This window comes from Aptenodytes forsteri, unplaced genomic scaffold (genome assembly GCF_000699145.1).
Source record: "Aptenodytes forsteri isolate BGI_AS27 unplaced genomic scaffold, ASM69914v1 Scaffold296, whole genome shotgun sequence".
NCBI classification, from domain to species: Eukaryota; Metazoa; Chordata; class Aves; order Sphenisciformes; family Spheniscidae; genus Aptenodytes; species Aptenodytes forsteri.
In genome coordinates, this window is record NW_008796181.1 from 1,325,253 (window position 1) to 1,340,347 (window position 15,095).

Genomic DNA, 15,095 nt, shown 5'->3' on the forward strand with positions numbered 1-15,095 from the left:
TAAATTACTTAAAGAAGTCTACTGGGTGGGGGGAAATCAGTTAAGCAAAGCATAACTTTAAGTACTTACAAAAAGCTGGAGGAACTTGAGGATTCTTTTATGGGTAAGTATATAAAGTGCATTTCCACTGACGGGATCTATAACTGGCAATCTGTGGATTTTGTTTTTGATCAATGAATATACAGCATCAAAAAGGCTGAGGAGAAAAACATTAATTCTTTTTTAATGAATTCTGGCTGACAATGAGTAATGTCAAGTGATATATACACATATTTACAAACCCCCATGAAGTACATACAATGCAAGAAATTACTTGCATTATCTTTAATGTTATAAAAAACAGAAGTTAAGGGATTTCAGATTAACTTTTGCAGCTGGTAAAACACATCAACAACAATATGCTCATGAACACCTAAACCCAAAAGAAAACGTGATGGAAAGTGACTTTTTGTGGTAGAAAGTATAGCAGAAATATTTCTTCAGAAGTGTAAATTGTTTTTCCGGTAAGTGCTGTGCTCACAGTATCCCTGCACTCAGAATGGATCTTTCTGTTCAGAGACAAACAAACAGTGAAAAACAGAGAGTGTTCTTGCACTTAATGCATCTCAATCCCAAACTTCTATAACATTTTCTAGGAAGACCATTTTTATGGGTAAGTGCTTATATGCAATTAAGCCAAAACAATTATCTAATCATTTCACTGAATTATCATTGGGGATTGGCAAAAAGTTATTTGCAGGAGATCTGAAACACTTCTCCAGACACTGCAGACTACGATTTAGCAATATTCCAACCTATACAAGTCTGCTCTTTGTGCAAGTAACACTTTTTTTTTCCCTCCCCTTGGTCCTAGTAAGACTATGATAAAACAGCTGACCACCAACTGCAATAAATTAATAAGTAATAAAATTAGTAAAACTTTGATAAACGCCTACTTGCCGGAGTAGGCTTCTTCCCATACACAATAAACTGTATGTTCTGAGTCCACTACAGGGATGAACCATCCCCATTTGATATACGTAGAGTCAAGATTCCCACCACTGCACTGTAGATTCCACTCCCGGAATAAACATTTAACTACTCCTAAGTGCAGCAGTCTGTCACAGAACCCAAGTCCATTTCTGGATCGGGTCTTAAGTTGACTTGCTCTATCCTTTTATACATGTCCTACTGCATCTTCTTTATTGCAATACTTCTCTTGCTGCACCTTTGACTGAAAGCAATTATACTATTTTGTTATCTTAATGGTATTCCTTGCAACTAGCTACCATTCAAAATACATTCCTTATGACTTAATTGAATGACGACATTCATGACTCAGTGGCAATTCTATTGAGGATACAGCACATCATTACTTCGAGGTAATCACTAGAGTTCCCTTCACCAGTTTCCTTTGATAGGGCATAAGCAATCCCATGCCACAAACTGAAAGCAAGAATCAGAACTTCACTCTCCGGTTCAGCGATAAGTAGTACTCAAGTTGTGAAGTGACCAACTAAAGCTCTCTCTCAAGTTACCTTTGGTAAATAAGGTATAATGGCAGTTTAAAAACTATTTCTTTCAAATTCCATCACGAAGAAAAAGGACAGACATTTATCTTTTAAGGAGCACAACCTAGTAGTAGAGCAGAACAAAACACACAGATACTGTCTTTCCTTTAGTTAAGGAACGTTACTTGCGTTGAAAAGTACTCTACATTTTCAATTACTATGATTGCTGAGAACAAGACAGCTGAAAGCCTCTGTACAGTTTTTGATTTTCATGAAACAAACATGACTTGCAGGCTAGCTTGAAGGGTCATCACGTTGCCTTTTTTGCATATTTTCTGGCAAGTAATTTTGATCCATGTCTAGTTCTTTTACCAGAAGAGTTACACTGATAAAAGACAAAAGTTACACTAAACATTCTCTTCTTTGGATAATTAAAAAAAGTCCTCACTCACAATAAAGAGCTCCCCCACCTTCTTGATTATATTAAAAGACAGTCCTTCATTATTGTACTCTAGTTTACAATATAAATTATTTCTTATTATATAAAGAAGTCTTAAATTCAGAGTTGAGATGAAGTTAGTTTATTTCAAGTTAAGCAGACTGAAAAGCAAAATCCTACCTTGCATCTGGGGAGATGTTCACTAAAGGTTTAAATGTCTCTTGTAAATAAAGCTCTGTGTACAGAAAATTAATAGACCATTACCAATTGATATGAAAACATTAGCTTTTTTTTATGAAAGCATTTTATAAATTCATTCGTACAAAATTAAGTGGAAGAAAGAGAGGAGTATACACAGTTACTTCAGATATTCTACCACTTATGCACATTCTTCTATATTGACATTAAAAAGACAAAAGTTTTAAAAGCAGGACTAAACTGATTACCGCCAGGGGTCACTGCAACAACAGCAAGTAATTCTTTACCAGTTCCTTTTCTGAGAGGGTCTGCTGCATAGAGTACTTCTATGTATTATTTCATGGCATGTAGTCTTCTTTTACATAAAGCTTCCTCCCTGCATTCAGCACTTCTGTTCACACCCAGCATGTTCTATGAATTTCTAGTCGCATTATGCAATTCACTGAGGCATAGCTTGTTGCTCATCCGTTAGTTCACTCAATACGTAGGGTCATCTATTCATTCTGCATCCTGGCTCAGATACATTTCCATTCCACATATACTCATCAACTCTACAGCCATACATGCTGCCTTACTCCAGTTTCGTTTTTTCTTTCTTAAAGAGCAAGATGGTACTATCATGAACAAATGGCGAAGTAGTATATAGCCCAGATCACTCTAGTCCTTACACAGTTTCAGGTAGAAAAATAAGCAGCAGGAGCAAATGGACAAGCTTTTACTATTCCTGCTCTCATTAAAAAGTATGTGGCAAGAGACAAGTTAAGTCTGTGATTAATTAAAAATCTACTACACTGAAAAACATTAGAATGTTTTAAATTATTAACCAAGTAGTAAATATTCTTACCCCTCCAGGTTTCTATCTTGTGCTCCTCCAATTCATAAATCTGAACCTACAATGGGTAGATGGAAAGTTTAGCTTGAAGTATTACTTTTAAACCCCAAATCATTAACAATATTATAAATATCTGAATAATTTCCTTACATTTCATTGCAGGCAATCTAACAGAGTAAGAACAGTCCAGAATAACATTTCTTGGCAATAACAAGAGGAAAGGGTGCAATCCTGCTCAGTGCAGAGTACCATACTGGACCTATCATTTCAGGGGACAAGAAAGATCTTTTACCTGCCGAGGTTTGTAGTCTAGATCTCTTCTAGACTCAGAGGCATCTCTTCAGTAATTTATCTCACCTTAAAACAATCATGCCAGAGTAAACCCGCTGATGATTCCTCACAGACTCAAACCACTAAAAAGCTTACCCTGATCACTTGACTTCTTAATGCTAACAGAGATGAATTTTACTGTTACTTGATTATACAAACAAGCAAGAGCACTTGGTTTAGTGCTCAGTTCAATCAGAAGAACCAACATGTATTCCCCCCTCCCTCAAGTTTAATCTTTTACTGATGTTACATTCTTCAAATGTTTTCAGACACTGCCTTTAAGCCACGCATGCTCTCAGCATTTCTCCTGTACCAGCAATGTTGCTCATCTGACCTGTGTTCAGCTGGTCCAGGGAACCAAACAGGCAAAAAAAAGTTACGAAAACATTGTTAGTTTTCTGCTGGTTTAGCTTCCTTAACTGGCTCACAAAAAGGATGGGCAAATGATACCGGGCAAAGGATGCAGCAAGTCTGCAGCTTTTGGTGGCAGCTTATCATCAGATCAGATCAGCAATAACACCAAAAAACCTTTAAGAGTCCAATCTTTGAAGTTTAAAACAAAACAAAACCAAAACAAAAAAAAAAAGACATTGTCACACCACCAACTTCCTGCTGTTCAGCACAAAACAAAAAAAAAAGACATGGTCACACCACCAACTTCCTGCTGTTCAGCAGCTGTTTCACAAAGTTCTTTGTCAAAAGATTGTATAACCTCCCTACAGTAGCTCCTTCCACCTTGCTGATGGTTTTCTGAAAATGTTTCAGATGTGAAAGCTACCTTTCTCTAAAGGTATCAAGCTGCAAGCCAGCCACTTGTAATAGCAATTGCGCTCGCTATAGCCTAGGCCAAAGGTGCCTGTCATCCCTTACACGGCTCTTCTCTGTCAGGTACCTCTGCAAACACTGCTGAGGCTGAGGAGTTTATAGATGAAGGGTAGAAGTCTCCACAAAGCCTACTACATTTATCTTTGAGCTAAAGGAGACTACGCTTAGGTTATTCTCTGGAATTAGCATCCTTTGAAGAGTATAAGGGAATGTTAAATTGATATATTATAACTGGACTACTCAAGTATACCATTTTTGGATGGCTTATAAAAGATACCTACATAAGTAAGTTAAATCATCTTTTAGGGCTCTTGACAAAAACAGGCAGTTAAGAGTGGACTGCAGTTCAGAAGATCTACTGAAGTGATAAGAAGAATAGGAGACCGCTTTAGATGCTGACAAGATGAGGGTAAACCTAGTTCTTTGACCACACTATAGGGAGAAACTACCTGAATGTTCCTCATCAGTCATTTAAAGATATTATCTAGTACACGAACAGCAACATGCTTCACACTGTATGTGATGTGATGCATTTAGAAAGAGTGACTGAAATAGAGTTATATTTTCAGCATAATTTTACCTATTAAGACTAGAGCATTCCCTGATGGAATATTATTTTAACTTTTTTTTTTTTTAATAGAAGACTGCATCAATCACTTAAGTCAAATGTTGTCACTTCTCAGCTATTCCTCCTTACTGCTGCCATTTTAAGCACAACCTGTGGAATAGGATGTTAGACAATGTAAACAGGAGTGAGAACAGTTAGACCTTAGGTAAAGTTACATGGAAAAATTGGTAGTATTGGGGTTGAGGGTCATTACAATATGGAAACCATTTTAAGGAAGTTACCAGTGTGCAATCACTTTTCATTTGCTTCTCCCCTCACCCCTTGTAAATGTCGGGGGGGGCGGAAATAATTCTTTAACAGGAAGAAAGGACAGTGTACTACATTACTGGCATCTGACAATAATTTCACTATGGATTTTGAAAAATTAACATGAGCTTTAAGAAGCCTAATACATCAGATGTCTGCTTTATTCAACTGTTTTTGATTTTTTTAGCTAATAAAACATAGTATGTATGCTTTAATTGGTAGAGGGGGAATTGTGATTCGACAGTAACAAGAAAGGGATGTAAATGTATGAACATGCAAGCAAGAGAATTTCATCAACTACCCGCCAATGGGAATTTTAAGATACAGTTAATTGAAGTCAACAGATCTCCAACTGATTGTGCAGCTCAGCCATGTAACTAAAATATTTGCATACATTTAACCAGTTTAACTTGTTTATTCTACACCATCACTCCAAGAACAGAGTAACCTTTTAATGCATCCAAGCCTCTAAGCTAGCATTCTGTTTAATTCCGCATACTCTTTTCAGAATAGCTCTATCATAACGAGACAAAGATGATTATATAAACATGTGAACCACGCATAGCTACATACTTGATTTTTAAATACAATGAACTTTTTCATGTAACTTAAAGACATCCCCCCCAAAATGCTTCTTGGTTGATATTTGGCATTTATATAGAGCTCTGATTACTATTGAAGTATGTGCTTTGAAACAACCTGAACACAAATAAATACAGTGATCAATAATCAAGTATTTTCCTTCATACTTTTGATATCACATCTAGGTTTACTAAGTATTTTAAGCCAGGTCCTTCATCCCAAATGCATTAGTCATCAGTTGCAGCACTAAGTGGAGCCTCATATCCAAGACAAAGGCTATCATTATGGTAAGCACCACACAAAACATAATAAATGGTAGTACTCATTAAGGAAATTCCTCATGTTTATACATGTATAACTGAAGCAGACAGATTACGTTACCTGCCCAAGCTCATAGGACCTTCATGGCTAAAGCTGGGAACTGAACTCAGGTATCCAGATACAATTCTATTACCCTTCTCAAAAAACCATCTTCTCTTTCAAAAAAAAACCCCTCCACAGTGAGTATACCCATAACATATCTAAGCTTCCAAAGACTTAAATAATAATACTCATCATCATCATCAGTTTTTCAGTTTGATATTTCAGTTTCTGTACTGTATGGCAAATGATAAAAGTATAGCTTAACATCATACTTACCATTGGAGACTTATAGTATCTATGCAGTATGTTAATGAAATCTGTAATTGTTAACATTCCTGTAACAAGTGATACATAAAAAAAAAGTTCTTCAGATATATACTTAACATATAGAACTTCCAGCTATTTTCTCTGTTTATATTCACAATATACAACTTAATAAACATTAAAAGCATGTAACATACTATTTGTATTGGACTAATCAACAGTGGAATTCTGAAGTTTCACTTTTGCATTGATACAATGCTTCAGAATAAAAACGCACATCTGAATTCATATTCAAAATTATAATCTAGGTACTTGACTTCTTTCAATCTGACCCAAAGAAAACCGTGAATCCAGACTGCATTCACCCCCAAAAGCATGGAAAAAAAAGAGGGGGGTTAGAACATCTTTTAAAGATGTTGGAGACCTTTCCTTGCCTTTCATTTTCTTTTCAAATAAGACACATTCCCATTATGTACTTGCCAAGTCAGGCAGACTCTCAGACTCAAATGAAGGAACAGTATAATCCATTTTCTTGAATATTGCTTATTAAAGAACTTCATTCAATCATTTCCACAGTAATGCTCAACGTCTATATTGAAATGTGACTTTTTAAAGAAAAAGATAGTACATCCATAGTGTATGCATTTCAACCACTAACACCAAACTATGTAATATAATATTGAGGATTAGTTTAGTTACCTGAAAACATTAATCTTTTTTGAGCTTTCAAGTTCTAAATTTGAGATGTAATTGCCCCACTATTTACTACTCTTACATCTAAACTGAAGAAACTAAGAAATGGGGAAGGGAAAAATTAATCCGGAGGTCAGCTTTAAATCACTAGAGCTTAGTTACAGACAGAAAATGAAATCAAATATAAAAGACACACAGCATTCCTATGATGTATTGCATGAAACTACTGCTCCTCCCCCCTTGGATTTAAAATATTTTAACAAATGCTTTATAAAGTATCTACCGTTCATTTCCAAGAATCCTCAATCTATATTCCAGGTCACAAGAAGCACATATAGTAATATTTGTAACTGCCACTATGACACTGTCTTCTAACTGCAACAGAGATCTAATTTTGGAAGATTATTGTTGTGGCAATTAATTACATGACTTAAAAAAGCAATACATAGATCTAATGTTTTTCTCCCAATATGGGACATATCTGTAGCATTCCACATCAGTTCTGCTATTTAAGGATTTCTCAAGTGCACCTTACTGACAATGTGCAGAAAAAGACATGCTCATATTGCATGTATATTAGGATACTGTAACATGAAATTCTTCTTTTATAGTTCCTGTTTTCAGAATTCTTTTGTGACTGTTACCTTTATTTTTAAATACACAATGAAATGCACGTATTAGAAACCAAATTTCAGAAGGTCAGGACCTAAAAGAATCATCATGATTCTCAAAGCACAGCAACACTATGAAAGCTGGCAACATTCCACTCCTCACAAGGAGGAAAAAGAAACCCTCTTCGCCAGTATATCTCTAGGATGTTAGACCATGGCTAGCCCCAGACCACCTTTGGCAACAATAAAGCACCCTGGAAATTCAAGTAATTCTGAATAATGTTAGAACTACTTACCTACAAAACTCTGTTTTTTACTCTCCCACAGTGGAGCTGCTCTCACACCATTTGCCACCAAGGCAAAAAAGGCTTTCTTTACCTGCAAAAAGAATGAACAACTAAACAAATCTTTGTTCTTAATTTAGCATACCAGACACCAACTGAAGGGTTTCCCCAGTTACTAGGAAAAAATGCAGTATAAACAGGTAGCTGGTATTCAAAACAGAACAAAAACCACACACACCAAACAAAAGTCTTAGGCCTTTTACTTCTAAAATGGTTAAAAAGCTTCGAAAAAAGCTTAGCAAAACCAGATCTGTTCTTGTTTTGTTACGCGAATATTCCATGTGAAAGCGCGTCTGATGGAAGTAAGCTGACACAGCTGAAAAGATATGCTCACTAACCTCAAATTTATTCCCGTTTGATATTATCCATAAGTTATAACCCCCAAATCATGACGTTGAATAAATCTGTAATGAACATAATTATCACAAGTGTCCAGTTTACAGATATAGCTTAACATTTGAAGATTGTGCTATATTCTAATGTTCACTATAGCAACAGTTGTATTACAAGAAAGAGAGACTGAAACAATAAAAGTCTTGTTTCTTCTCCAGCTTTTAGATGCATGATTTATACAAATTAAAAGGGATTGTCTGATTATTTTAAATATGACTGAAAGTTAAAAGGACTAGCTAGCCTGTTTTGCTGCTAAAGAAGTGTAACCAAATCCTTTCATTTTTTAATGAATTAACCCTCCCCAATTTCTGAATCAGAGGTGATAAGGTTACAGTGCCTTTCTCACAAGAAAAGAAGAACTTCCCTGTGAACACTTCGTTCTCTGAAGCATGAAGCAGTCAGGCTCTAGTGCACCGCGAAGTCCTGATCTCTTGATGATATGCTTGAGCATGTTATCATTCCTGTCCTGCCCACACCCCTAGATAGGCTTCACATGGAAAACACAATACAGAAATGATGGTTCTTGTCCAGGTCTTGACCTGGCACAAAACTAGGACATAGCTAATCTATATCTCTACATCCATGAAACTGGTCCTCGGTCCAAGTAACATAGAAGTAACAATTGCAATTGCTTGACAACTGCAAACAGAACAGACCACAATTACACAGTTATCTTAAGTGTCTACTTTAAATTATGTGCCAAGGGGCTCCTCTCCACAACACAGTCAGGGATAAAAGGGCTTCACAGTCAATGGAATCAGCATCCAAGAAAGTAGGGGCAAACAAAAATGTAGGCAGGAAAAAAAAAAGTAAGTCTGCCATTGTTAGCTACAACCTTCTTGGAAAAGTTTGCAAAGCAATCCATATGATAGCCAGTGTCATATGATATTTGACAGAACCTCCATTTAGACTCTACTTAGTGTTATAATGTACCAGTTTAAATTTCTAAAAGTTAGTAAGATCTCTACTCCGCACCAGAACACATCACCTCTGTCTACACTTCAGTGATTTGCAGTTTTCAAATACCTGGTGTTATCCTACTGCACGTGAACTCCAATCTTTAAGATCAGACTTCTTAAAGCAACCTGTATTTCTTGTGACCTCTGTGCAGCCCGACTGCTTTCTCTCTGACCATGAGAAGCAAATCTACTCTCCTGACCTCAGCAGATGACAGTTCTCAAAGCTGCCTCCTGACGTTACAGATGCTTCTGCCATATCATCAACAAACAGCAATAATCATCTGCTTAAGAACCACCACCCCTAAACTGCATTAAAACTGAAGCAGCCACACGGGGAAAAAATACTCAGAACCACAAATAAGACTGTCAGATACACACCATGTAGTACTTATCTAGAAAACAGTTAAATAGAAGGGTCCCAGAGGTATTCAGCCACCTCACTGACACAAGGAGTCATCGGGTAAAACAAACATTACCAAATCCACCACAGGAGCATATTAACTCATAAGGAAGACTGAAACCACAAAGAAACCCTCCAGGCAGACACATGAAGTGTGTCCCACATAACAGCATCACACTTACAGTTAATGCAGCAAAAGCTAACAGCAGTGAGCTATTTGGGGAGCAGATATGAGACAGAAGTGAGTTCACACAAACTAACTCCATCTTGGGGCAAAATAAGTTCTAACCATTCTTCATCAAGAAAGAGGAAACTACACTCAAACTGCCTGAAACTGAGTGCCTTCAGCTTTGATATCTTTCCATAATAATAGCTATCACACGAGTTAATGGTCACTGCCAACTTATGTCCCAGGTCTTCGACAAGAATAAGATGTTCAAGCTGTATCAGAGCAAGAAGGTAACAGCTAATCTATTAAAGCCAGGGGGAAAATAGCTTTCTTCCAGATAGTAATCATGCAACAAAACTTCGCAAGCCAGTTTACAAACTCTGTAATTGATAACCTGGAAAAGAAGCATGCCCTCAGCAGAAAAGATGTGGACAGCCAACTATAGGACTTCAGGCAACCTCCAAATTCTTGCTACTACTTCTTTCTCAGACACAGTAACAGCAAATACCACCACCTAGCACAATGTTCAGATGGTCGAGATAGTAAAATTGAGGTATTATTTTAGATTCAGAAATGATACTTCAAGAGAGACAATTTCAAAGATATACTAGGCAAGAAGCTGAGCTTGTAGACAATCCAAAAGGAAAAGCAAGTTTCCTCAAAGGATCAGTTCTTGCCCTGATTCTGTTTATTTGCAAGTTATTTGTCTCCAAGAATCTCAAGAATCTTCAGTTAGATGTCATCTTGCCTAGCTTTAAAAGATAGGTTTTGGAAGAACTGAGGGCTGCTGAACAGATACAGCTACTGAGATAGCTCAGACTTAAATCCTTCATAAAAGACAATGAGTTCAGCTTGGGTATTAGGATATTAAACATTTGATGTAATAAATCGCCAAAATTTAGTAAAGAAATACTTAAACTCATCCCTCTGGGCTGTCCTCCTAGACCACAGCTTACGTGACATTCCTATTGTTTTCTTCAGTTTTATAGTAGAAACTGTTACACAGTTACCTTTTAAATAACAATGCCACCAGTTCTAATGTTAATACTTGTCTCTTATTTAAGTAAGGTAATTACAAAGCAAAAACCCAACTTCATTCTTATTTGCTAAAACTGCTTGCAAGCACAAACATACACTCATCCACTCACATTTTCCTTTAGTTTCTGTGGTTGACCAATTTCAGTTGCCCAAAGTACTGCTTGGTGGCCAGCCAAAACACTGGGGTGTGGAGCTGGGCTTCCATCCAGCACGTTTACATGTTTCAGTGATGCTCATGCAGAAAATACCCACAAGGACCTTCCTTTCAGATTAGATACAGTTTGTAGCCTTTGAATATCTCTACCATGTCTCATCTTTGGACCTCCAACAGCATTGTTAATTCTTGGCCCCACCAGCATTGTTCTTTCTCTGATCTTGAGTGTTGGACTGGCCTGACCTTCACAAAACCATTGTTCATCAGCCAGATGCCACAGATTGTTGCTATTCAACACCATGTACAAACATTCTTTAAGCAAAGCACTTTTGTTCTTATTAACCATGTAGTGGTCCTAACAAACACAATGAATCAATAAAATGCGATTTATCTGCCCAAATTTAGAGGCTGTTCTGATATATATGCTGACTTTGCATACTCACCGCATCTCTTCATAGCCAACCGGGGGAAACAGTCATTTCTGTGGCATGACTCACCAGCCTTAGATAGAGATTAAGTTGTATCCCACAGATGCCATTTCCCCCCTCACTGACTATAAGATGTCTAGACATTTACAATTAGATCAGGAATCCCATTTTATGTGACTACTTGTCTTCTCCAGCATCCTGCCCCTGAAGTAGAAGGGTCATATTACAGTAAAGGAACACAGCAACTGAAATCCTACATGTATCATAGATGACCTCAACAATAGGTGCTATTACACTACAGCGAGCAGAACAGGAACAAGCTTTTCTTACTACAGGAACTCATTATACTGACTGTGAATATGCTGAATAAAAGAACAGACTAATTTAGGTTCGACAGGACTTCGGGAGGTCATCGCTTCTGCAGACCATTCAAGTAAGTCTTAAGGAGGATGTAGCCTCTTCCAATATAACAGTCATTACCAAGAAAGATCGAGTTAGACCCATACATAGGAAGTCCTGTTTTTCAGGTAGTAGAATATTTGGAAAAGCTTGTCCCTTATGATTAGTGAGCTCCAAAATAGCTTGATTATTGCGCAGTGACACCAGAAACTGTGGTAGCAGACAGAAGATTTCACCACACTACAGAATAAGTTTTCCCTCACTGACAGGAAATACTGAAAGGGACACTCCTCGTTATGATATACCAGACCAGTAATCTTGCAAGTCCTTGCAGAAATGCTCTCTTGAGTAAACTTCTATGAATGAGGAAAGCATCTGAAAGGAAAACTGAGGATGAGCTTGTTTCCAAAAATTCAGCATGTGTGTACACACACACACTTTCATCTTGTTTCACCTAACACTACGTTATGAAAACTGTAACTATATGCATAAGTGACCAGTGGGTTTCAAACTTGTCCTCCAGGACTGTCCCAGAAGGTAAGGAGGCTGAAACCAGGACGCTGCTGCTGTTGCAATCACAGTTCCTGGTGCTAAATGGTCAGTGCTAAGTAGAGTAGAGAATGCTACTGTGCTGAAAGATACACAACTCAGCACCATTGTCTCAATGCCAAAGTTAACTTGGAAAAGCTGGAAGGTAACAGAAATAAGAAATATAGTTATGGAACACCTTCAGATATGCCAGTACCAAGCAAGAAGATGATGCAAAAGACTAGTAGTGTGGACAGTGTTAAAAGATCTGCCAGAACTTCTGTGGTATGGCTGTCATCCAAGGGCATGATGACAAACGTGTACCTCTCTTGCCTCATCTTTCACTGTATAAACCAACACCAGAGCATTAGCTTTACTTGCCTGAAAAGCCCCTAATGTAACCCCAAGAAATGTCTGTTTTATCAGATCAGAATAGAAAGGAAGAAGCTCCTTTTATTTTTTGGCACAGAGCTCCCATAAAAGCAGTATCAGACCCAGTCGATCCTTGACACACTTATCTCTGATTCCCAATGGATGCTCAAAGGTGAGCTAGAACATTCATAGTCATTTTCACTGGATAAGTTGACAAATTCCCAGTCTTATCTCATGATGGTTTTTTTTTTTTTTAAGGGCTACAAAACTTAGAGGGAACACACGCCTCAGAAAATTCACATGTGGACCACAGTATTAAAACCAAACCTTTCAGGCAATCACTGAGAAACAATAACCCTTCCTAGCATAACAAAATACAAAGTTTGATATGTAGTTGAAAGAAATTTGCAAAAGGAAGGCATTCAGTCTTAGGAAATTGGATAACAACAGCTGAAGAAGTACCACAGAAAGTTAAACTCATATACCCATATACTCACATGCTCTAAGTATGAACCAGCAAGGCATGGAGTGCCTTCTCAACGGGTGCCTTGTAAAGGGGAAAAAGTTTTCCATTTTCAAGGGATAACAGCATATATATCTTCACAATATGAGCAAATATGACAAAGTCATTCTAGAATACAGTCTCTGTTCTCACTGTTAGAGTAAGGCGGCACAAGAAAAAGTTACCCCGAGACTTCTCTCAGGGGCTAAACACTTGCATTTCAATAGTTCTTACCAAGTAAGACCACCAAGAGTAGTACAACCGGTCTTTGTTGTAACAGGAAAACCATCAGGCCTCTGCTGTGACCTTTGTACTACATAAAAACTGGGCAACCTATGCTTTACTCCCTTGGTCTAAATGTGTTTATGAGCTGACTGACTCTCAAATGCTCTTGATATGAAAACGCAAGGAATGGGGCAACAGTTTCTAGCGCAACATAAACAGGACTGTATTTCTTTAAGTAGCTTGGTAAGTTCTCCAGCTGCCCAAATCTTGGCAGATCTCGAAGAGAGAAAAAAAAAAAAATGAAGAGTCCCAACTACCCAGCTGCCCAGTCTTGGCAGATCCCGGAAAAGAAAAAAAAAAAAAAAAAATGAAGAGTCCCAACATATGAGGGAGAGGCAAGCCTGATGATCTAGCTGCAATAGCAATAGATGGTAAGTTCTCCAGCTGCCCAAGTCTTGGCAGATCTCGGAAGAGAGAAAAAAAAAAAAAAAATGAAGAGTCCCAACTACTGCATATGAGGGAGAGGCAAGCCTGATGATCTAGCTGCAATAAGACAGGTTTATAATGTCTCCCCTGCTACTCTCTCACATCACTAGGATTTCAGCTAGTGCTTCTTCTGTATCAGAGGCTGTAAGGCAGATCTCATACAAGGAATTCATCACTGGTTTTGTGTACTTGTTTGACAACGCAGACAGTGAAGAGGCAAAACAAAGTGACTAACTACTTGAGTCCTACTAACAGTGTCAAATGGGGTGCAAGCCCGCTCTCAGGTCCAGCAAATTATAATATTTTCTTATCTGAAAAATACTCTTCAACAACGACTGGAGGTGTTCTACTGAAGAACTGGAAGACTTCTACTGAAAGTCTTCGGATCCCAGGTAGTGCAATATGGTCCACTGGAGAAGGCTAACCTGAACAGAGGTTTCACCTGAACAGAGGCTTGTGGTACAGTATTTGGGAACATAGAAAAAACACAATACTAAGTTGAAAATACAACTTTGCCACAGAAAGCTCTTTGGTCAGCCCTCCTCTTCCACACTGTCAGCATCATCTTCAAAGGATTTATTTCTATGGCCTGAAAATTTTTGTGAACTAAATTGGAATCAAGGACTCCAGCATTCATCCCCAGATCCCATGATCGTGACCTTGATAATACAAAAACAGTACAAGCTAAATATTCTCCAAATACGTCATGCGCTTCTGCTTTGAAGCAATTCACACCCAGATAGCAATGACTTTTAAACACCTTCAACTGAGGAGAAGGTAGTTCTTCCCAAACACAAGATCTGAAGCAAAGAAATTTCAGGGAGGCGGACCAATTTTCCAGAGAATCTCCACATCAGCTTTCCAAGTGGTCAAAAGGAAACTGAAAAACACTTCTCCTAACTTGTAATCTAGGGATGACACCTACTATCAGGAAACAGTTAAAGTTCTGACAGGAATTGCTCTCTTTTTTAGGGGATCATTAATTGCTTTGTCTTTGTGTTTCCCAAAAAGTGGCCAACAAAACATTGGGAAGGATAGTAAACATTAACTTGCAATTCCTGTTTTTTTTTTTTCCTTCAAATAAAGCTGTACCGTCCAATCCAGACATCTTTTTAAGTTACAGAAAACTACAGTCCTGCAAAGGAGCTATTTTGAAAAGTTAAAACCCTCTTTTGTAGTTCACATATATATATATTA

At 37.7% G+C, this 15,095-nt stretch overlaps 1 protein-coding gene across 1 annotated transcript in view; it reads right to left on the reverse strand.

Moving 5' to 3' along the window:
• LOC103905985 (5'-AMP-activated protein kinase subunit gamma-2) overlaps window positions 1-15,095 on the reverse strand; it is a 33,924-nt gene that overhangs the window by 10,611 nt on the left and 8,218 nt on the right. Inside the window, exons 2-6 of the mRNA XM_009287801.2 lie at window positions 7,798-7,879; window positions 6,210-6,268; window positions 2,972-3,017; window positions 2,110-2,164; window positions 70-196 (exon numbers count right to left, since the gene is read on the reverse strand). Of these exons, the coding sequence (XP_009286076.1) occupies window positions 70-196; window positions 2,110-2,164; window positions 2,972-3,017; window positions 6,210-6,268; window positions 7,798-7,879 (369 nt within the window). The remainder of the gene's footprint in view (window positions 1-69; window positions 197-2,109; window positions 2,165-2,971; window positions 3,018-6,209; window positions 6,269-7,797; window positions 7,880-15,095) is intronic.